At 37.9% G+C, this 25000-nt stretch overlaps 1 protein-coding gene across 1 annotated transcript; it reads left to right on the top strand.

Moving 5' to 3' along the window:
- Positions 1-3081: 3081 nt before the first annotated feature.
- Positions 3082-14651, top strand: LOC125481357 (epsin-2; the record flags this gene model as incomplete). The annotated part of the gene is made up of 2 exons (XM_048592815.1): positions 3082-3100; positions 13864-14651. A coding segment is annotated over exon 2 (598 nt), but the record flags the coding sequence as incomplete, so codon positions are not given.
- Between the last annotated feature and the right edge of the window lie 10349 nt (positions 14652-25000).

A 25000-nucleotide genomic window follows, 5' to 3' on the forward strand; every position in this document is an offset into this window, starting at 1 on the left:
GAGACAGTGCAGCGGAGACGTTGCCTGGGTTGGAGAGTTTTAGTTATGAAGAGATTGGCTGGATTCTGGTTGTTTTCCTTGGAGCAGAGGGATAATATCATTGAGAAATATATAATTCTGAGAGGCATTGACTGGAAGGTATTTTTCCCTTTGGTGGACGGAATCAATGATCGGGGCAAAGGTTTGAGGCAAAGGGCAGGAGGATTAAATGGGATGTGAGGAAAAAATCTTTTCACACAGAGGGTGGTGGCAATCTGGAACTCACTGCCTGTAAGGGTGGTAGAGACAAAAACTCTCATAAAATTTAAGTATTTACATGTACGTTTGTGATGCCAAGGCATACAAGGCTATGGGCCAATGTTGGAAATTGGGATTAGAATAATTAGGTAGTTGTTTTTGACTGGCACGGACTCAATGGGCCTTTTTTTTGTGCTATAGACTTCTATGACCTTGGCAGGGCACACTTTAAAGAGTAGCGGATAATGTGAAACTTGGAAGCATTGAAAAAGGTGCAGAGGATTGTGCAGAACTTCAAAAAGGCATAGATAAGCTGGTGGAGTGGGCAGCTAGATGGCAGATGAAGTTTAGTGCAGAGAAATGTGATACAATGCATTTGGTAGGAAGAACAGCGTACATAAAGTGTACAATGCTAAAGGGGGTCCAGGATCATAGGGGCCTGGGTACATATGTCACTAAAGACTGCAGAACAGGTTCAGAGAGCAGTTAATAAAACATTCAATATCCCGGCTTCATTAGTAAGGGCAGACAGTACCAGGCAAAGGAGGTAATGTTGAATTTGCATAAGAATTAGTTCAATTACAGCTGAAATATTGCATCCAGAACCAGATGTCACTCTTTAGGAAGCATGTCGAGGCATTGGAGACAAGGTAGAAGCGATTTACTGGAATAGTTCCAAAGATGAAGATAGATTGGAGAGGCGGGGCATGTTTTCTTTAGAAAAAAGGCTGAAAGAAGACCTGATTGCTGCTTTCAACATCATGAAAGATTTGGGCAGAGTATATCGGGAGAACTGAGAATAAGAGAACACAGATTTAAAATAAGAAGCAAAGTTTTCCTCTGAAAACATTTTGATGCAGCAAGTGTTTACAGGATAGGCAACACTGCCTGAAAGTGTGGGAAGGCAGATTCAGTCGAGGTATTCAAAAGATAATTAGAAAGTTATTTGAAAAGAAACAATTCAGAGGGTTCAAGAGAAGCCACAGGATGAGAGGCTCATGTGGAGAGCCAGCATAGACAGAATGGGTCAAATGCAGTGTAACAGTTCTGTGATTTCTGGATACTCACAGAAGCTTTATAAAACAAAGATTGATACAAGACAGCATAAGATGACAACCAAAACTTTTCTCAAACAGGAAAGTTTTAAGGATGTCTCTTTGGTTGACAAGGGAGTTAACAGATTTTGAGGGACACACAGGAAAGTGAAGTTAAGACCACATCAAATCAATGATGGACTTATTGACTGGCAGAGCAGGCTTAAATGGACAAATATCTTAATTCTCCTCCTTTTTTTTTATATTCCTCTTCTTTAAAGGAGGTGGTTCAGGTGTAGGGATGGAATTCTAGATCTTGGGACCTTGGCAGTTGAATGTGGGCCACCAATGGTATAATGATAAAAATCAGGGATGCACAAGCAGTCTGAATTAGAGGGCTGCAGATATCCAGGAAGGTTACGGGGCTGGAAGAGATTAGAGGTAGAAAAAGTGAGGTCATGAGAGATCTGAATAGATTCTCACTCGCAGAAGGATCAAGAATCTGAAGGCATAGATCTAGCGATTTGCAAATATGACATCAGAAGAAACCTTTTTGGGTTAGTTTGCATATTGCCTTGATTTGTGGTGGAGGCAGGTTCAATTCTAGCGATGGTTATATTCAAAAAGGTAATGTGCAAGGGCAAAAGGAAAAGGCAGAAGAATGAGACCATGTCATAATGCTCATTGGATAGACACGATGGGCAGAATGGCCTCATTGTGCACTGTAACGCTTCTCTGATTCTGTGAATTATAAAATCAGGACTAGTTCGATTGGAAAGCAATGTAAGTCAGACAGTACATGAGTCCGATAGAGGAAAAGGACTTGTTACAAGTTAAGACACGGGAAGCAAAAATCTAGATGACGTCAAGTTTAGAGAATGTGGGAGACCAGCCCTGAGTGTGCTGGAGAACTTGAAACGACCAAATCATGAATGAAAAGTTTCATATAAGCCAGGCGTGGGACTAGATCGTTACCTCACGGTTGTCTGTGGGATGTTGCTGTGCGTCAAAATAACACGCCGGTGTTCTTTACAATTTGCGTAATCGATGCCTGTGAACTTCAAAGGTATTTTGTCGGCTGTGAAACACTTTAGGATGTTTGGGTGAAAGGCGCTACTTAAACGAGAGCATGTTTTTTTTCCGGAAATGCGGGGGCGCGGGGTGTTGAAGGGAGGTTTAAAGGAATGAAACGGTTTGTTTACCCGAACTGGCACTCCTCGCTCTCCGAGTAGCCTTTCATCTGCGTGTCTCTGTCTCTCAATTTTGGGGTTGAAGCCACACCTCCGTCAGTGTCTGGTGTTGGTAGTGGCGCTACCGCCATGTTGTCGAAGGGCGGACTGCAGCAGCGCGAGCGAGAGAACGCTCGGCCGTTAGCGGGGGAAACGCCCAGAAGCTTCTAGGCGCCAGCGCGCGGGTGCGGCTGCGGAGCTGCCATGAAGGTAAGGGGAGCGATTATTGTCGTACGGACAGAGAGGGAGACAGTAATGAAAGAGTCATCAGGGCTCGTGGGAAGGTAAACAGTTTCTCTTTTCGCTACACAACCTCCTCCATATCGTCCTCATCCACACGAAGTCTGGCTGGGAGGGAGGGGTGCCGCAGGCTTCGACCATCAGCCAGGCCCACCCGGGCTTTAAATCTGTTTCTATTATTTGTTGTCGTTGGCGTTTCCCTTCCGAGAGAGAAATGACACTTTTTTTTCCTTGGTTAAAGCTACCCATGGGGAATAAAAGAGGTTGGAGTATGTTGCTCCCTGCTTTTTGTCGGCCACTAACTGTGCGGCATTCAGCCCCCACTCCCTCCCCCGATCAGTGACTGTCAATGTGACTGAGGTGCGTTTTAATACTTATTTCACTGACATCTGCCGACTGATTTCCTAAATCTACCGTGACTGTAAAATATGTCCTGCTGTGGTTGCCTTAATAAATTCATTTTTTGCTTTAAAAAGTCAAACCTGTATGTTTAGAATATTATTAAAACATTCATCTATGCCTGTAAGTTACCTTTTTTTTTTGCACAGTAGTTATGTACCGTAATGGACATGCATTTTTTTTTAAACCTGCATGTTGATTAGCTTTTATCTGTTTCTGTAAGCAATGTAACAGACCTGAATAGTGTACCTTTCCTCCTTTGTTTTATTAAATGTAATAAGGTACATCCTTTTCCAGCTCTCCATTTGAGTGATCACCAAGGCGTTGCTGTATGGTTTTCACTAAAATGTTGATTGGATTAGGGAATTTGAATCCCCAAGTAACTGGTAACTCTAGAATGTTTTGTAATAAAAAGGCTTATTTAGCCATTGTAAACCAGTAGACCTGCTAGTTGCTGTATTTTGTTTGCAATGTTTGAACTGGAAAAAGTGTTTTGGGAGAGCTAAGGTGATCCAAGGATAGGGCAGTTGTGGATGAAACTAAGACATTGACATTGTTCAATGTACGAAGAAAGATTCTTATAGATAGCGTATTGCATAACTTCAGCACATTCCAAAATACTTCATACACAATCAAGTAATTTTGGAGATCTTGACATTCATGTAAAATAAGTTTAAAGTGGTATTGGACAATATATTTTGCTGACAGTAGTGCATATAATTCCACTGTGCATAAATTACCCAAGAATGATGATTCATATTTTAAATTGAGCAGCTACTAGTAGGGCTGTGGCAAGTCAGGAAATCAGTGACGTGAAGGAAGTCTCCAGATTCTAAGAATTCTTTGTAAATAATATGAGCAGAGATATCTGGGGATTTTTTCCGTTGAGTAACTTCTTGCCTGGTCAGTCAGACACACCTTAAACAATAACTAAGGTGTGTATTTCTACATTTATAGAATCTGTTCAGACACATGACTGCATAAAATATTATATGTAATTGTTTTCTGATTTGCTTACAGTTTTGTTCGTTATTTGTAGAAAGTGAAATGCTGCTAGCACCTATTGAACAAGGAAGCAAAAGCTTTCAACTCTTGTTTATCAACATGGGTTATTTTATCATAGTTTTATTTGTAAGTAATTTTTCTAAGTCTGGTTCTCGTTTGAAACATTTTGTTTTATGTAATGCATTTGTGCACTTGGTGAATGTCAGCTTATCTCCTTTTCTTCCCTAAGTGTAAAAGACTCTGTTAGTAAGTGGAGTTAAAATCAATCTGTTTAAATAAAATCTTGTACTTTGGAACTCTACCGGCAGCGACATTTGTTTTCCTGTGTGTGATTTTATAGAGCATTGTATATGCTGGTGAATGTTGACTATTAATAAGGATTATCCTTCAGTTTGAAGTTAGATGTCATCAAGCAGTGGATTGACTTTTGTGACAGAAGTGTACTATAATTGAGCAAATTGGGTTTAAGACAGCTTTGAAATCCGAAGATTGTGTTACACATTATGCTGACTTGTAATGTCCCAAGATGTACCATTCTTTGTGTACCTATTGGCTCCACAAATTCAGCCTCTGGAATGCCCACTGTACTGAATTCTAGTTGCACCTTTTAATGTCCTTCACTTGAACTTTAAGCCTTTTGACGGTGCAACAGTTTCTCAATGCTTTACGGGTGTCAATCTAGAGTATGCACCCAAGTTTCAGATGACAGCTCTAACCCAAAAGCTTCTGTAACTAAGACAGAAGTTCTATCAACTAAGCTGATGTCCAAAATGCAAATTTTCCTGACTCTCGGCAACAGTACCGATAACTAATAACCAGTGGAAGGCAATGTAATTTGCATTTGATAGTGATGCTCATAATGTTCATATCTCCGGTAATTTTCTGAATATTGGTTGCAATCGTATCCTTCAGCCTGACATCCGTAGGGATATAAATGTGTATTAATAAATATACAACAAGTTGAAAGTATTAAATCAACATGCACTTGTTAACATCTCCCATCAATTCCTTTGCCTATGTTTATGATATAAATTGCCTGTATAAACTTGTCTTACTCAACAACATTCCCCTGCTAGCTTTGCTTCTGTACCTCCCTGTTTGAGACTGTGATTATTGTTATAATTTACGGATACGCTGAGAATGCAATGTGTTGCCTCTAGATATTGGGAGGAAGAAATGTGGTTTATTTAAATTAGGTTATACTATGGGTTGACAAGAATTTATGGCAGAAATATTTGTTACAAAACTTAAGCATACTTGTGTACACAAAGCTTTGCATGTATAGTATGTGACATTAAATTTCAAGAGTAGCATATGACAAATAACTTTAAAGATCGTTATAGTTTATGCAACTATGTTAATTTTTGTGAGCATCAAGATCTCAAGCGTCATTTGGGATGAATGATCAATTTCTGATGACTGGTTCGGTGCAGTATTGATCTAGTTTAAGAAAAGTCTGGTTCTTCAGTTAGTAATATCGTTTGTGTGAAAATGTGGATCAACAAAAAAAAAAAGAATAACTCATTTTATGTAGTACTTTTAACATAGCCTATGTCCCAAGATACTTCACAAACAATTAATCTAATAAAATTTAATGCCAATACTAGGCAGGAATTTCTTTGTTTAACACTTATATGTATGTACAGCACTTTTAACCCAGAACCTTCAAACTTAGAGTTTTCGTAAATAAGTCAAGTTGACATAATATTCCATCTGCAACGGTGGTTATGAAATCTAGTTCTGTTCCTTTTTTATAATTGATTCATGGAATGTAGGCTTCGAAGGCTGGACCTGCATTTTTTTTATCCATCCCTGATTGTTCTTGTAAAAGTGGTGGTGAGCTGCCTTCTTGAACTGCTGCAATCTATTTGATGTAGGTACCATTGCAATGCTGTTAAGGGAGGGAGTTCCAGGATTTTTATACACTATTTTTGCAAATATAATTGGTTAGTAATAAGGTTAACATTTTTTTAAAGTAAGCTGTTTTTATTGGCTTAAAGGTAAAGTTTCCATAGATCTGTCAGACCACAGGACTGTTCTCTCAATAAAGAGAGATGACAGGTGGTAGTTTAACTTGAGGGTTACCACACCTTGGGTGAGGGCTGAGGTTGAGAAGGAGACTCCTTCATGACGACCTCAGTTGGCACAGAAATTGAACCCATCTTTAGGCATCACTTTGCATTGCAAACCAGCTGTTCTGCCAACTGAGCTAACTGACCCCCCCATTACAATTTCCAGTAACTAATAGCCAAAATGATTAAATTCATTCAACTTCAGTAATCTATTTTACTCGCTTGAATGTTTCTTTATAAAAACACAGCTAGTTCAGAATTTTAGCGTTACAATTTTTGTAAAAATCTGGGGAATGGTTGAAGGAAAAAGAGCATGTCTTTACTGAATTAGTAAGAAGTGTCACTTTCCCAGAATCTCTCCGATCACAGATGTGGAAGAACGTTTCAGCCCCCCTCAACTTATCCAGTAAGTGAAATCTTAATGTGTTCTCCTCATCTATCCTGTAATGTAGAATTATTTCTTAAATGGCTCTCTGTGCATTTATTCCAAATGTTCTTCAACAGTGATCAACAAACAACCAATATGAATCCTAAAATTGCCTTTTATGCCTGTCACCCAAGTTCCTTTCCACAATTCAATTGAAAAATGCATTTAGTTCAATGTTTATCCTAAAAATGTGGTGAAATTCTGACACATCTTTTCCCAATTAAAAATTCCCATTCTTGTAAATTTTGGCCATGTAGCTCCACTTTCTATATTAGCTCTGCATTGATCAAACACATTTGGCATTGAATCTTCTCAGACTGCCAAGTCTCTCTCAACTCGATTCTTGGGTATTTGAATATCATTCATGGAATGTGTAGTTTGCCTGTTTTTCTGTGCTGTATGTAGCACATTACGTCAGTCTACATTAAATTTCATTTCATTTTCATTTTCTGAAATTTATTAATTTTCTAATATTTCCACTGACTCTAACTTCAGATGATTCCAAAGGAAAAGAGTAATCACCTAGGAACTTTTTCACACGCTGCACATGAAAGTTGGACCTAGCAAATAATGCAATTAGGGTTAAATGCATCTTGCAATTAGGCAGCAAAAAGAGCAGCTATGCTTTTCAGATTTTTTTTTCTTGTAAATGATGAGTCAGTTCAGCAACCCTGTAAAATATTCTTGATAATGAAAGAATGTATGTATGGTGAGGCTAGAATTCTGTTTTATTCTTGGCTCATCAGTGTCATAAATCCACACCTGATGATAACAGCATTTTGGTACACCACTATATTACGCTACCTGAACTACGCCCATTTTGGATCATATTTTTAGTTAGTACAATTTTTGGTTTAATTAACTATTTGATCAAACATATTAAACAGATGTATTAAATCGACAAATCATTGCAGTTGATTATAGTACCTTTTTTTATGTTATAATATCTCAGCACCACCATGTACTTTGGATACCTTTTTCAATACCAGGTTATGGAGATAGTTAATTGACTTTGGCTTTTAGCATCCTTCCTTGATTGAAGAGCATCTCTGGCTTTAGGAATGATGGTCTTGTATCTGCCAAAACAATTACCCCCTCCATTCTGTGGCCTTGGAGGCAGGCTCATTAATTTCTGTCCAACAGCCTGTGTGGTCTGATAGTTAGCTAAAAATTGTTGTTTTTTCTTGCTCTGTGGTGAGTTTACAGTATGAAATTTTAGGCGTTTCATGAAAACTAAAACCTTAAGGATTATAAACAGCATTTTGGTAATATTACAATAATCCACAGTTTTGCAAACAATTCATTATTAAAACCTAATGGTTATGTGTATGAAATGCTTGACCTGTTCTCTCTCAAAATAAAATACTCAGCAGTACAGTTTGTAGCTTATATCCTAGGTGATTACTCTTATCCTTTGGAATCATCTGTAGTTAGTTTCAGTGGAAACATAATAAATTTCATCTCATTCTTTTTCAGAAATTTATTGCAGACTAATGTAAAGTGCTATGTACAACACATAAAAATAGACAACCTACATATTCCATGAATACTATGCAAACACCCAAGAGTCCAGTTGAAAAGAGACTTGGGAGTCTGAGTTGTGACTGAGGAGAACATTTCCAGCTACATGATAAAATAAAGGTTGAGGGAGCAGTGTGAGATGATCAGGTAACATGTTCAGGTGTACTGCCTTGCATGCCATTTTTCCTAAAGCATATTGGTACCAGCATACTATATAAGCCTATGACAACACAGACCCTATTTACAAAATATTCTTGATGATTTGATGCCAAAACTCATCTATAATTTGATCACCTAATTGATTTAACCAGTATACTCAATTTAGTCAATCCTTATTTTGCTTCCCGTACATAATCCCTACTTCTCCCACTTCCCTTAAGTGTCAGCAGAATGAAATTTGATTACTTTAAACAACTTGTTAACCTAATTATTCTACTTTGAATCGGGCCTCCAGTACAGCTGCTGTAAATAAACTGGCAGATATAATTTTAAAAAATATTGAATTATATTGATTCCAAATAATATCTTTTTTTTCCCTGAACACAGATATTAATGAGAAACATTTCATTAGCAGGAATTTTAAAATAGTTATTTCAGGATAGGGCTCTAGAAGACTTACCTTTTAGATATTTGTGGGAATTAAAGTATATAGTTTGAAAACAAACTCCAGTGACTGATTCATTTACAATGTTGAGTTTTTTTTTAAAGTGATGTTTTCTACTAATTACATTTTGACTGTTGTTGTTTTCGTGGTGATGCTGGGACTTCCCTATTGTGCTGCTCTTATCTTAAGTATTCTAATGTTTGGTACCTTACCAAATATCCTTTGATAAACCAAAAATATTGCATCCACTGCTTCCCCTTTATCCTGTTTGTTACCTCAAAGAATTCTTGTCTTTTCTCAAGCATGGTTTCCCCTTCATAAAGCCATGCTGACTCTACTTGTTCATAAAATATATTTCTAAATGCTCTGTTACATCCTTTAAAATAGCCTGTAACATTTTACAATAAAACATTAAGCTAATTCGCTTGTTGTTACCTTTTTTAGTTTCTTTCCCTTGGCAGTTTTCCAATACCGTGGGACTTTTTCAGAATCTAAAGATTCTTGCAAGATTACTGCCAGTGCAACTACTGTTTATGTAGCCATTGAATTTTAATATTGTAGGATGTATACCGTGGGGTTCTGGAGACTTGCCACTCATTAATGCCATTAGTTTTCCTAATGCATTTCCTCTAACAATAGCTATTGTATCTATTCCTCTCCTTTTTGCTTCTTGATTATTTAGTAATTTTGGAATGCTATTTCTATCTTCTACTGTGAAGACTGCTTAGGTTATGACAGTTCTTCATGCATTATGTATATTTATGCTTTACTGTGAACTGCATAATCAGAACTTTAGAGTTTGAATTTGGTTAGTTTTTGGGTAAACTGTTTTTGCATTCATTTTTGTTGAGCTAAATTTATTACTTTTCAGTTCGGAAACCACAACTACTGTATGCATCCTGTGCTTTTGAATGGTTATATGTAATAACATTGAATATAATTGGTATAAAATATCACAATTATGCTTTATTAAAGTTGAGGTCAACCTAAAGGGGATTGTCAAATTTTCTTACAAATGGATCTTTGGCCTTGTTCAGTTCGTCTGGCAGAATGAGCTGTTTGTTCTAATGTGCTGAGGTTATAGCACTGCCTCTGGAAAATGGAAGAATAGCATGCAATGTTTTGGAGGTTAAAGTGCGGAGGGATACTTCCACCAGATACATGCTACATATGGGCTGTGACTAAAAGTACTAAATTTGAGATTTGGTTTAAAAGAATTCAATGTTAGCATAGCAACAGGATATCAATAGTAGTTATAATTTTCCTGCAACGATCAAAACACAGCATAAGACATCATTTGGTCTTCATTTTAAACTTGTCCTTTTATATTTTTGTTCCCATTTGATTTTGAACAAAATATCAGTAAATTGACAGCTTATTATTTGTGAATCAAAGTATTACAGCTGGTAGGAGCATAGGGACTTGTATTACAGCATGAAGCTGCAGATGTAAAGTTCAGGCATTCTACCATTAGGAAGAGTTTTTAATTGTAACATGAAAAAGTTATTTGGCTGGCTTCACTAAATTCATAGAAATCTGTGACAATACAGAATAAGGTTATTGTAGGTCGGAAATGGTTTTCATTTTTTTAAAAAATGCTAAAAGATAGAAACACTTCAGTTTAATAAAAATGTTATTTTTAATGTAATAAGTGTAATGTATTCAGGGAATATGATTCGCTACTGTATTTGAATTCAATATATGAAAGTGGATTATTTAAAAAATGTTGGAGGTAGAATTTTTAATTATCCGTTTGTACCTTTTGTTGCAAATGGCTTGTTGGATATACAAAACTTCTGTTAAAGTGTTGGAAAACTACCAGCAAAATTCTGTGGCAAATACGTATAACAGCTGCTACATATTTTATTCTAATTGAATATTGAGGTAAAAGTGAAATTATACTAGAAAAATACAGATTTCTAAGATCTTGGACCAATTTTTAATAAAGAAAATAACAATTATAATCTCAGTGTTTATTGAGTTTTGCTCTTTTGGAGTCTTCAGAAACTTTTTAAAAATTTTAAAATCAAAAACGGTAAGACCATGGAAGCAAAATATATTTTCAGAATCTGCTCCTTTGGAAGCGAGATAAGGAAAATGAATTTGGTAAAGAATTCTTCTTCATTTAATAGTTTTTTTTTGAACTAGAATATTTTTATTGCACTTTGCTATAGCCACTGGTGAGTTTTATTTCTTTAAACTTAGTTACTTCCTGCCTTACCCAGTAGTGAGATCCATATGAATGCCTGCTATGCAACTTAGTTTGGGATTTTCCTCTTCAGGAGAATCATAGACCTTAACCATAGGCAGTGATGCAGTAGTAATGTCATTGAACTAGTAAGCCAGGACCCCAGGCTATTGTTCTGGGGACATGGGTTTGAAGCTCACTATGATGGTGAAATATGACTTCAGTAAAAATCCAGAATAAAAAGCTGGCCTAATGACAACCAGGTAACTGCTGTCAATTTGTCCTTTAAAAGAAAGCACCTGGTTCAGTCACGTCCTTTAGGAAAGGAAACCTTTATCCATACCCAGTCTTACCTACGTATGATTCCAGACTCTCAGTAATGTATTTGACTCTAACTGCCCTCTTATACTCCTGTGAAGTGCCTTGGTACGCTAATTTTATTTATTTAGCATCTTTAACATAGAGCTGTTGCTCGTGTGCTTATGTTCCATTTTATATTATATGTAAATTGTAGTTGCAAATATCAAAGGTTGAGCTTCTATTTAATTTTAATTCCAGGGTAATTTTTGTTGAAGTATTTCAAAAATTTGAGGAACAGGTTAAACCAGCTGTTTCATGCTGCTACTATGCGCTGGTTACACATGTGGTATTTTTCCACTAACTTGGTGCTGCTGTTGATCCAAAAGGCCACTTTCAATGCCTGTTGAAAGCCAAAGCCATTGGCCAAGCATCCAAGTGATTGGCTGATAATCAAATAGCATGTTCCTTTTGGTTGTTTGTAATTGGCAGAGTATAGACTCTGCTCAACAAGCCCATATTTGAGATTCAAAGGTGAATGTTTCTTAGCTCGTAGCAAAGGCATGATCTCGTGAGGAAAAAGGATTCTAAAATCAATGGTTATCAAGGAAGTTAAGGATAGCATCTCGTTAAAAGAAAATACATACAACCTGGTAAAGATGCGTGGTAAGCCAGAGGATTTGGCAAGTTTTAAAAACCAACAAATGACATCCCAAGAAAGGAGAAAATAAAAATTTGAGGGTAAGCTTGCAATGATATGAAAACAAATAGCAAAAGCTACTTTTAATAAGGAAAAGAGAATCCAATGTGAATGTAGGCCCTTTAGAGAATGAAGCTGGAGAAATAACGGGGAACCAAAAAATGGCAGAGGAATTTTTTGCATCAATCTTCACAGCTGAAGACACAGCATTCCAAAATTGCTAAATATTCCGGGGCCACAACGATGAGAGAGAAACAAATATAATAACCAACAATTGAGGAAAAGTGCTAGGGAGACTAATGAGGCTAAAGACCAATAGGTCCATTGGATTTGAGAGGAAAGGAAGTAGCTACAGAGATAGTGGGTACACAAATAAGAATCTTGTAGGAATCGTTTTTTTTTCTGGAAAAGTCCCAGAGATTGGAAAACTACCAATGTAACAGCTTTATTTTAAAAGGGAAGGAGACAAAAACAGGTAACCACGGGCCAGTAAGCTTAATGTCTGTAATTGAGAAGATATTAGGAGCCTATTATAAAGATTGGTAATAGAGCACTTGAAAATGTATAATCTGATCAAGCAGAGCCAGAATGGCTTCATGAAGGAGGAATTATGCTTGACAAATTTATTGCAGCTCTTTTGAAGAGGTAACCAGCAGGATAAATAAAGGGGAAGCAGTGAATGTAAGAAATTTGACTTTTCAGAAGTTGCTTGATAGGGTACCACACATTAGTCTACTTCATAAGATAGAAGCCTGTGATATTGGAGGTAGTATGGTTGCATGGACAGAGGATTTTGGTAATCAGTAGAGGATAGAGTTGGAATGGGGGATGCATTTGAAGATGGCAGACTGTAACTAGTGTTGTGGATTAGTGCTTGGGCCACAACCATTTAGAATATACATTAAAGACTTGGATGAGAAAAGTGAATATACTGTAGCCGAGTTTACAAATGACATAGGTGGAAAGGCAAGTGGTTAGGGTGACGGTCTGCAGAGGGGTGTAGACATTACGGAAGTGGGTTAAAAACTTCGCAGATGGAATATCATATGGGAAAATGTGAAGTTCTGCACTTAGGCAGGAACAATAGGAAATCAGAATATTAAATGGAGAAAGACTGCAGAAAGCTACAGAACAGAGGGATTATAGACTTCTTGCCTATGAATCATCAAAAACTAACATCCAACTTTGGCAGGTAATAGAGAAGGCAAACGGAATGTTGACCTTTTATTTCAAAGGAGATGGAATATAAAAGTAGGGAGGTTTGCTGAAACTATACAAGGCATTATTCAGACCGTAGCTGGAATGCTGTGAACAGTTTTGGGTCCCTCATCTAAGGAAGAAAAGTCTCTGGCATTGGAGGCAGTCCAGAGAGTTCACTAGGCTGATACCAGTTGTGGAGCAACTGTCTTACGAGGAGAGGATTACTAGATTGGGCCTATAGTCTTTGGAATATAGAAGAACGAGCGGCAACCTTTTTGAAATATGCAAGAGTCTTTGAGGACTTGATAGGGTGGATATGAAAAGGTTATTTCCCTTTGTGCAGAGCCAGATGACACAGTCTCAGTAAGGTGACACACATGAGGGTTGTGAATCTGGAATTCTTTAGTAAAGAGGGTTGTTGAAGCTTGGTGATTAAATATATTGAAGGCTGTGATAGACAGTTTTTTTTCAATAATTGAAGGTTATAGGAAAAACATGGGAAAAGAGTTGAGCTTGATTAGATCAGCCATTATCTTATTAAATGGTGGTGCACGTCTGATGGGCTGAATGACCTGCTTCTACCCTTGTGGTTGCTTGATATGTGCAGAAAATCTGTGTTTAATTTTGAGTTGATGCATTTAGGTTTTTGAAAGACAATCTTAAATACTGTAACCATAAATGTTCTTATTCAATGTTGTGTCCTTTCACAGGTAATCGGCCCAAAAATGAACATTCAATTTGAAGAGAGGAAATGATTTTACCAGAAGATCTTTTTCAACAAGCATTGAAAAATACAAAGATTCTGAGTGGTATTCCCAACAGTAGCTGTTTGTTTTGAACATCCGTTTCATTTATTAAAGGTGGCCTGTTCCACGAGCTTTCCTTTTGTCTGGGATCATCATGACTACGTCAGCTATTAGAAGACAAATGAAAAACATTGTAAACAACTATTCTGAAGCTGAAATTAAAGTACGTGAGGCAACCTCCAATGACCCTTGGGGACCTTCTAGTTCCTTAATGACTGAAATTGCAGACCTAACGTATAATGTAGTAGCATTCTCTGAAATAATGAGTATGATATGGAAACGTCTCAATGACCATGGCAAAAATTGGCGACATGTTTACAAAGCTCTTACACTGTTAGACTATATGATAAAAACTGGATCAGAAAGAGTTGCACAACAGTGTAAGGAAAACATATTTGCAATTCAAACTCTGAAAGACTTCCAGTATATTGATAGAGATGGCAAAGATCAAGGCATAAATGTGCGAGAGAAATCAAAGCAACTTGTCACTTTGTTGAAGGATGATGAACGGCTGAAGTCTGAGAGAGTCCAGGCACTTAAGACAAAAGAGCGTATGGCTCAAGTAGCCACAGGAGTAGGAAGCAATAATCAAATTACTTTTGGTCGTGGGTCTAGCCAACCTAATCTGTCCACAAGCTATTCAGAACATGAGTATGGAAAGTCGGGAGGGTCGCCTGCATCGTATCATGGTTGTAAGTAAACCGTTTCAAAAGAATTTTTGTTTTTTTTTGCTTTTATTTGATTATTGTATCTTCTGTGAGTTTGAGTATATTTATCATGGAATTTTATAAAAGCATGCACTTACTTATGCTGTAACCAATACTTTAGGACTAGTGTTCAATGGTGATTGCAAAAGTGAAGTAGTGTATTATCTTTGACCAAGTATCATGACAATTTTGGCAGATTTTTGTAAAAAAAACAAATTGGTACACTTTGATTACTCTGCTTTCATCTCTAAAGTATAATTTTACAATTTGCCTTAAAGTTCTGGAAGAAAATTATGAGGTGCTTCAACCAAACGGTCAGTAAGATATGAAGAAGGAACTTGAGAGGAGTGATCTATCTTCAGTAGAATTGAAATGATAATCTAAGGCAATGCATTAATGGGAAGATGATGGTGGGTGTAGGAGGAACACAGCGATTTATTGAGTGTGTCAAAAATTTGGAGTGAGATAGGGGAGGCCATGATCCTAATGGTATTGTTGCTGGACTGTTAATCCAGAGACCCAGATAATGTTCTGAGGACCCGGGTTCAAATCCTGCCAGGGCAAATGGTGGAATTTGAATTCAATAAGCATCTGGCATTAAGAATCTAATGATGACCATGAATCCACTGTCGATTGTGGGGGAAAACCCATCTGATTCACTAATGTCCTTTCGGGAAGGAAACTGCCGTCCTTACCTGGTCTGGCCTACATGTGACTCTGGACCCACAGCAATGTGGTTGACTTTTAACTGCTGTCTGGGCAATTAGGGATGGGCATTAAATGCTGCCTGGCCAGTGACACCCTCATCCCGTGAATGAATTAAGGGGAAAAAAGTACTGAATGAGCCTGCAACATAGTCCACACCAATTCAATAGAACTTACTAGTGGATCTCATGATGTTGTTTGGAAGGTAAAATAGGTAAGGTTATATGAGTGCTTTGTTATGACTCTGACCATTGTAATTGTAATGTTTGAAAGTGGTTTGTATTAAATCTTAATGTGTGGGAACAGTTTTGAGGAACTATGAAAAATACACCTTAGTGAACTGATTATAAGTAATTGAAAGTTAAAGAAATGTGTTCAGATGCAGGGTCATTGATTTGAAGCATTAACTTAGATTTTCTTTACAAATGCTGTTTTGACTTACTAAATATTTCCCATATTTTTACTTTTTTTTAAATTATGGGTGGTGAATAATGTTCAGTTGCTAGGAAGTACTTGGAGGCATTGGAGTAGTGACAAATGACCTTAACTGAGTGCTGCAAGTATTCCTGACTCCTTTAAATTTATTATCGCTAGTCTTTGACATACTGTGGTGAGCCACAGTTAATGTGTTTATGGGGCATTGTGCAGAACAGTGAGAATTTGGATTAGGGAAATTGATTATTTGAGGCAGTACGTAAGTTTGAATACCGTAAGGAAAATTTGGGATGGATAACAGATGGTAATTTGGTGTTTAACTACCTACTCCTTTTGATAGGAAAGGTGTAGTTGGAGAGAAAGGAATTGAACTCCTAAAAATTTGTCACCTTCCACAAGCAGCTTCATAGGCTTAGAAGGGGAAAGGCATTGACATCTAGTTAAGCATGGTTCAAAATACCTCTGGGTACTGGCTACGTTTGCTGTGAAAATCCTCCAAAACAACTGGGAAAATTCAGTCTGAAGTCTGGGGGTGACTAATGAATGAAAAGTTGCTGCTTTACTTGGAAGTGACAGAATCTGTGAGGATTTGCTTCTGTAGTCAGTCTGATTTGCTGCTGATCAGGCCCAATTCCAACAAAAAGTTTAGGTTTGACCTTCCATCGAGCAGGGTGGTTATGATCCCAGTTGATAGTACTACTGGATAACTCAGACCCCGGAATGAAATTTGATGGATTTTGTTTGTTTCGTTAATGTGGTGGTTAGGGGTTTTATATATCTGGAGTGGGTGGGACTTGAACCTGAGACACGTTCACATGAAGCTGCAAATTTTCTTTAACAACAGAAGTTCATTACATAAAACTATGCTACCTGTTACAGAGACTCCACTTCAGAAAAATATATACCCCATATCTCCACTCTTGAGGATTCTGCTTAACTGACTCCTTTTCAGGTTCTATCCGATGGGCTAGGGAAACAGTTTGAAGAGTGCTAACACAGACAGATTTGGAAAGCTTTTTTGTTCCCCACAAATCAGAGAGCCTAAATATTCTTAGTTACAATCACCTTCAAACTCTCCTGGTTTTGAAATTTTAGAAACTAACCCTACTGCTAAGATGGTTTGCTCCCTGAAGAGGTCTGAATCTCCCTACTAGGAAAGAAACTAAACTTGCTTCTAAACTCAACAGTTTTCTGAACTCAATTATAAAAAAAGTGCTCATCTTAGATCTACATCAGGTTTCAACATATTGATTACAGCTCCACCTTCAACACTATAATCCCAACCAAACTAATCTCCAAACTCCGAGACCTAGGTTTCTGCTGTGCTGTGCCCTTTGCAACTGGATCCTCAACTTCCTGACCCACAAGACTGCAATCAGTGAGAATAGGCAACAGCCCCCGTACCCCCCCCACCCACGACACTCTTCAACACTGGTGTCCTGCAAGGCTGTGTACTAAGCCCTTTACTGTACTCTGTGCAATTTGTGTGGCCAAATTCTGTCCAAACTCCATTTACAAGTTCGCTCATGACACCACAATTGTAGGCCGGATATCGAACAATGACGAGACAGAATACAGGAAGGAGATAGAGGTCTTGGTGGTGTGGTGTAAAGATAACAATCTCTTCCTCAATGTCAGCAAAATTAAAGAGCTGATCATCGACTTCAGGAAGCAAGGAAGTGGACACGCCCCTCTCTAGCTATCTATCAGTACAACAGAAGTGGAGGTGGTTGTCTGTCAAGTTCCTAGGAGTCATGATCAACAGTCTGTCCTGGACCACCCATAATGCAATGGTCAAGAAGGCACAATAACGCCTGTTCTTCCTCAGCAGACTAAGGAAATTTGACATATCCGTAAGGACACTCGCCAAGTTCTTTAGATGCACTACAGAAAGCGTTCTATCTGGATGCATCACGGCTTGGTACAGCAACTGCTCTGCCAGGTCAGTAAGAAACTACAAAGTTGTGAACCCAGCTTAGTCCACCACGCAAGCAGCCTTCCATCCATTTACTCCCATCTACACTTCTCACTGTCTCGGAAAGGCAGGCAACATCATCAAAGACCCCTCCCACCCTGGTTATAAGCTTGTCCAACCTTTTCCATCGGGCAGAAGATACAAAAGCTAAAACACCCATAGCAACAGGTTCAAGAACAGCTTCTTCCCTGCTGTCATTAGACTTCTGAATGGACCTCTCAAATTTCAAATCTAACGTTGATCTTGCTTTTTGTGCATCTTCTTTGCTGTCATAACTTTATATTTCTTATTCTGTTCATTCACCATATGACCTTTGTATGGTGTGATCTGCCTGTACTGCATGCAAAACAGAATTTGTCACATGCCTAGGTACAGTGAAATCAAATTTCCAAAAATGATATAAAGAATTTTTTTTTGGTATAAAACTTGAGGTTTGCTGGAAAAAGACATTTTGTCAAAGCTTTTCATTTCATACTCAACAGAGAACATCTTGCATGAATACAAATTGAAGGGAAACACAAATGACTGTGTATTGCATGTGGGGAGAGTGCTGATTTACAGAGGCATTTGCCATGGAAAATGCATCCATTAATGTTGATTGACAGTTAAGAGCCAGATGAACTTTTATGGTGCAGTGGGAGTGTCCCTAGCTCTTAGCTAGGAAGCCCAGGTTCAAGTCCTACCTACCCTCCCAAACAAGCTATTTTGAAAAAAGTTAGCAGCCAGACTTTGCTTAAATTTTAAACCAAGGCAGGATAATGGTTAGTCAGGGCATTGTCCTGAGTAATGAATTGGTGAGTGGCTATGACCTTTTTTGTTGTGCGTGTACGTGTTCTTTCTGTCTACCAAGGTTAGGGCTTTATGTACGTGCACTTTCCAGTACAAGCAAAAGTGCACCATGCTGCAGGCCCGACTGATGACCCTAATTTGGATGTCCTTGCACATTCAGCATTATCTAACGAATGTTGAGAGCCAGATGTGTGGTGGAAGATTGATCAACATAAGACCATTTTCAAAAATGTTAGTGGAAGTATCACAAGCTGATTAGTTGAACATTTGCATTTGGGAATCTTGAATTAAAAATGAAATCTCTAATTACCTACATATTGAAGAAAATAATTATAAGTAGCAACATGGATTTCAGAAATTGAGTTTTGCTTAAGAAACCTGATTTTTTTTTGAGCAGGTCCATTTCAGGTGGTTAAAATTTACAATTTTGTGTACCTAATGCTAAAAATCACCAATGTACCTTTTTTGAATAGCATGTCTTTTTGAGAATTATAGAGAATAGCAGTAAGTACCAATATCATTTATTGGAAGGAAGATGCTTTTGGAAATCTAAGATGTGATTTAAATTTTAAAAAATGGCAGTAAACGCATTCTACTTGAATTAAGAAAAAACATTAATTGGTAACCCACAACCATGTATTTGGGCCAAAACGAAAAATCTTTTGATTTAGCAATTATTCTGAGCAACTGCACTATAAAAAGTTAAGTGTTGCTTGTGGAAAAACAAAACTACATTTTTCTCAAAGGAGCTGACATCACTCTATGTTCTAAGATTGTTGAGGGAATCTTGAGAGTATTGTCTGTTTGTCAAAGCTCACTGCCATGTGATAATGTGGAAGTTTGGTTTCACAGTTTGAGGTGGTTTACTGTTCAAGATGAACAAAAATATGCTGGTACTTTGCCAGGTGAGAGTCAGTATGTTGAGAGATTTGTTTTTTTTTCCTTCTTTGCAAATAGAAAATCAAATCGAAGTGATGAATCTTGTGTTTTGAGGTTGTGAATTGGAAAGTCTGTGAAGCCAAGTACCAAATGTACATTTTATGCTTTTCTTTTGAATGTTGGTTATGTTTGTCACCTATATCCAAACTTCATATGGTTCAAGTGATTTGATAAATTGAACCAGCTCCATTTGGCCAATTTGGAAGATGGATTTATTTGAAAACATCAAATAATGGTGATGACATCAAATTTGAATCTAGATTATTATCAGGATCTATCTCGGGTGGTTCAAGTAGGGTGCGACATTTTGTGCTCATTTTAACAGCATACCTAAGATAAACCACCTTCGTTATCAAAATTATCCTAATTTTTCCCAAGTTATAATTCAATTGGAAAACCTGTTATGTGGATTTCAGCACAATGGAGTGAGTTTTCATTTGTAATAATCCAGTCTCAAAAGAATGAAACCTGATGGACCATTTGGCATAATTCTATCGCAGGACATACCTAGGGAACGGGAACAACAGTGGCAAACTTAGTCCCATTGTCCTCATAAAGTTCACCCATAATAACATGAGGGCTAGTGCCAAAATTGGGAAAGCTGTATCTCTGACTACTCAAGGCATAGCCTGGCGTCTTCTGGAATCTATGATTCTGAGTACGACTAGGCCCCAGACATCAGCAATACCATCCCTAGGTGTGTCCTGTTTCACTGGCAGGACAGATCCAGTAGAGATGGCAGCACTGTGGTAGGCAGTCATGTGTGGGTTGTCCTCAACATTGACTCCAAACCAGGTCAACATCAGGACACCTCCCTGATTACAACTGAATACTCTCAACTGATAAATTAGCACTTTGCCATGTTGAACACCACTTGCAGGAAGTAGTAAGATGGCAAGGGTGCAGAATATACTCCTGGATGGGAGACTTCAGTGTTTTTCTGGTAGCAGTTGGTTGAGTCCTAAAGGACATAGCTGTTATACCTGGTCTGTGGCAGGTGGCAAGGAAACCCACAAAAGTGAAAAACATATTTGACCTTTATCCTTGCCAGTTTATCTTCCAAAGATGTATTCATCCATGACAGAATCACAAGGAACAACTACTGCGCAGTCCTTGTAAAGATGATAATTTGCCCCCACATTAAGGTTACCCTCCATTTGTGTTGTGTGGCACTACCACCATGCTAAATGAGAGATTTAGAACTGATTCAGCAAGTCAAAACTGGGTGTTCAGGACACTCCATCACAATCTGTGATCTCATCGTCTAACATAATGCCCATAGTCAGAAGATCAGTCCTGGCTCTGGTGAAGAGTGCAGGAAGGCATGCCAGGAGTAGCACTAGGCATACCTAAAAATGAACTGTTATCCTTTAAACCTACACTGAGCAGGTAGCATTGTGGATGTCCTTACACTCTAAGGACTGCAGTGTTTTCAGGAGGCAGTCCACCAACAATGTCTCCAAGGGCAGTTACAAATGGATGTTGTGGACCAGACTAAACTCCCTAAAAATATACTAAGACAGCCCAGATCCCAACTTTTTCTTATTTTTAAAAGGCAAGTGTAAGATGTTATGTTCTAGTTGCAATTTGATTGGTCAAACTACCAGTCTTGACTCAAAACACACCTTATTCTTACACTATAGTTAAAATACAAACCCAAAAGAAAGAAGAATTTGAAAATCTTAACTCTATTGGAAAAGTGAACAAGATCATATGTTAATTACCACTGGTTTTTGATTCCAAGATAGTAACATCCTATAAACACACCCTTGGCAGAGGCAAATTCAGTAAAGTAGATCACGTCAGATAATGTTTCTCAAGTCGAGGAGGAAAGAACACCAAAAGAGAAAACTGTGTGTGGGTGAGAGAGAGAACTTGAGCGTTCCTGCTGTAGCAGGGAGAGATGTATAGCAGCTTCCAAATCACAACAGCTACTGAAAGGTAAACTAAAATTCTGGTTTTCTGGGAGCTCGACCCCATCCCTTCATGCTGCCTCTATTGTTCCAACTTTTTAAAAATGCCCAAAGCCTCAAAAGCTGTTTACTTTATTGACTTGGAACAGACCACTTGTCCCCTCTGTCTCTTCATTTAAAAAAATGAACAGAAGCCATAGTATCATTACATGGGCAATAATGCTGACACCCCCTGATATCATTCTAGTAAATCTGAGGTCGTGATATTCTCCTTTTAAAGTATACAGTCCCCGATCTCTCTTTAAAATTGTAGTTTTTAAGTTTGTGTTACCTCTCCTTATTCCTCCTACCAAAAATTAATGTTTGCCACTTCTCTGCTTTAAATTTCAGTTGTCATTTATCAGCCTTTTCACCAGCTTGTGTCCATCTGGAGTCTTAATGTCTGGCATAGTAGATATGTGAACAAACGTCTGCTCTTTTAGTGGAATTCCAGATGTTTTGAAACACACATTCCAGGAAAATTTCTATTTTACTGACATTCTGATATCATAGTATATGGAAATTTGCCTTGAATTTGCTTTTAAATTTGAAAATGTGAAATTCTGTACTTTGTCAGCTGGATAAAACAAGTGTACCACCACAGTCTGAATATGGTATTAAGTGTTAAAATGGTAACAAATAAACCCTTCATAATAAATTACTAATAGCAAGGCCCAATCATGAACATTGGAGCTCATTAATCTAGCTAAGCTTTGTTCACTTTGCATTTAAATTTACCTCTGGATATGCAGTTGTCAATTTTAATTGTTCCTAAGTGCCTGATGGAAACACCGCACATTAGATTAATATTTATTGTATTTTTATAATGCAATGTATTTCAAGCCTCATTGTTGATGTATAGTATGTTTAATTCTATATAACTTTTCATTGTTTTTGTAAATTGCCCCAACTCCCATGTTTTCTCCTAATACATGAGTAGACAAACAAAGATGATTAAAGGAGAACCTCCAATAGCTCTGTTTCTTGGATAATCCCACAGGAAGCAATATGATTGTTACCAGTAGTAATTCAAGATAGTAAAGGAAGAACATGCTGTATTTAAAATATAGTTGGAAAATTAAATGCATAAATATTCCTTGTTTTGTGGAGGGTTGGATTAACATGGTGAGGGGGACAGCTGACACCATAAGGCATGCCTAAGAAAGCTTCATGAGAAGAAAGAGACAAGAACTAAAACTAATAGAAATGTTTGCTCATTCTGTTTGGCATGACAGTTCCAAATATAGCCAAATTTGGGAGTGCAGTAAGTTGTATTTTAACGGTTTGAAGTGGACCTTATTTTAATTTTGACCATCCCTAGCAATGGCTTCTCTTCCTGAACCTGCAGTGTCTCCTCCAGAGTTCCCCCAGGATCTCTGGTTTCTTGTAGTCAATGCTAACCTTACATTAACTCAAGACGTTTGGACAATGATAATATTTGACTCTAGTTACAGTTGTCATCGTTTTATTGCAGCACAGCAGGAGGTAATTCAGCTAAGCAAGTCCATATCACTCTGTGTAATGATACAGTTGGTTCTAGTCCATACTTTGTTTATAACCCTGTACATTTATTTCTCTAAGGTGCATGTCCTATTTCCTTTCAAAATCATCTGTAGAACTCCACTGCTTACAAGGATGGTAGAAGATGAGACTAAGTTATTACCACTCTGTGTTAAATAAAAATATTCCTCCTCATGTTCCCTCTTGTATTTCTTGCCCAAACCCTCAAATATGTCTGTATACATAGTAGCAGGTTAACATGAATTAGCTAATGAGGACAGCTTCTCTGGCTGGCTTAGATAAGACAGACATAACCTTGTGGATCTCAACTGAATTTCCTATACTCTAAGAAAAAACACCCCAGCTTTTCCAACCTAAACTGTAGCTAAAAATATTAATTCACAGAGGCATTCTGGTAAATCTCCTTTGCACCTTCTTAAAAGGCACTTTAGGCATCATTTGTAAAAAGTGATAATTAGAACGGGTCTCTGCTCTGGTTGTGTCTAGCAAGAACTTTTAAAAACGTTCAGCAAACTTCACTACTTTTTATAGAGTCAGAGTTAAACAGCACGGAACCACACTCTTCGGTCCAACTCGTCTATACTGACCAAGTTTCCCAAAACTAAATTAGTCCCATTTGCCTGCATTTGCCCCAAACCCTCTCAACCTTTTCTATTCATGTTCCTGTCCAAATGTCTTTTAACTGTAATTGTAACTGTACCCTCATCTACCACTTCCACGTACTAACCACCCTCTGTGGAAAAAGTTGCTCCACATGTCTTTTTTTAAATCTTTCTCCTCTCACCTTAATAAATATGCCCTCTAGTTTGGAGCTCCCCTATTGTAGGGAAAAAGACCTTTTTGCTTTCACCTTATCTGTGCCCCTCATGATTTTATAAACTTCCATAAGGTCACTCTTCAACCTCCGATGTTCCCAGGAAAAATAACGTCTTTCACTGTCCACTATACTACCAATTTTGATATCATCCTCAAACTTAATAACCATTCCTCTTATACTCTCATCCAAATCGTTTATCTAAGTGGATCCAGCACCGATTCCTGTGCAACACTGCTGGTTACAGGCCTCCAGTCTGTCTTCTGCCATCAAGCCAATTTTTTTATCCAGTTCCCATGTGATCTAACTTTACTAGCTAGTGTACCCTGTGGAACCTTGTCAAAGGCTTTACTAAAGTCCATGTAGACAACGTCTTTTGCTCCACCTCATTTATCTTTTTGGTGATACCCGCAAAAATAATACAGTGGGGAAGCGATGGCCTGGTGATATTATTGTTGGACTGTTAATCCAGAGACCCAGATAATGTTTGGACCCAGGTTTGAATCCCACCACGGCAGGTGGTGGAATTTGAATTTAATTTTTTAAAAAAATCTGGAATTAAGTGTGTTATAATGACCATAAATCCATTGCCGATTGTTGGAAAAAACCCATCTGGTTTACTAATGTCCCATAGGGAAGGAAGATGGCATCCTTACCTGGTGTGGCCTACGTATGACTCCAGACCCACAGCAATGTGGTTGACTGTTAGCTGGGCAAGATCAGCAATAGATGCTGGCCTAGCCGATGATGCCCCCATCTTGTGAATGAATGAAAAAACCCCCATAATTTACGTAAACCAAGATTCCATATGCTGCTGTCAAATGTCCTGCTACCTTCAAAGATCAATGTTGGCCATCCCAACCTTTTCAGTGTCAAGGTACACTTCAATGAAACAAACTATTCCATGGCACACCCTCTCTTTTTCAGCTGAATTAATTGCTGATAGATGTCACATTTACTTGCATTTACTGTGTTTACAGTCTTACCAGTGCACACAAGCTAACGAAGATGTTCACATTTCAAAAGTGTTAATGTTTCAAATCTACTAGCAAAAATATGCTGTCTTTGCAAGCAAAGACATTTTCTCAACGTATGGATAATTCAACTATTTCTAACTATTTGTGAACAATGGATCAGAGCAAAATACAGCATAAAGTAAATTGCAATTTGCTGGGTTAGTAGTAAACCTGGGCCTACTGGTGTG

This window comes from Rhincodon typus, unplaced genomic scaffold, assembly GCF_021869965.1.
Source record: "Rhincodon typus isolate 14 unplaced genomic scaffold, sRhiTyp1.1 hic_rhity00001850, whole genome shotgun sequence".
NCBI lineage: Eukaryota > Metazoa > Chordata > Chondrichthyes > Orectolobiformes > Rhincodontidae > Rhincodon > Rhincodon typus.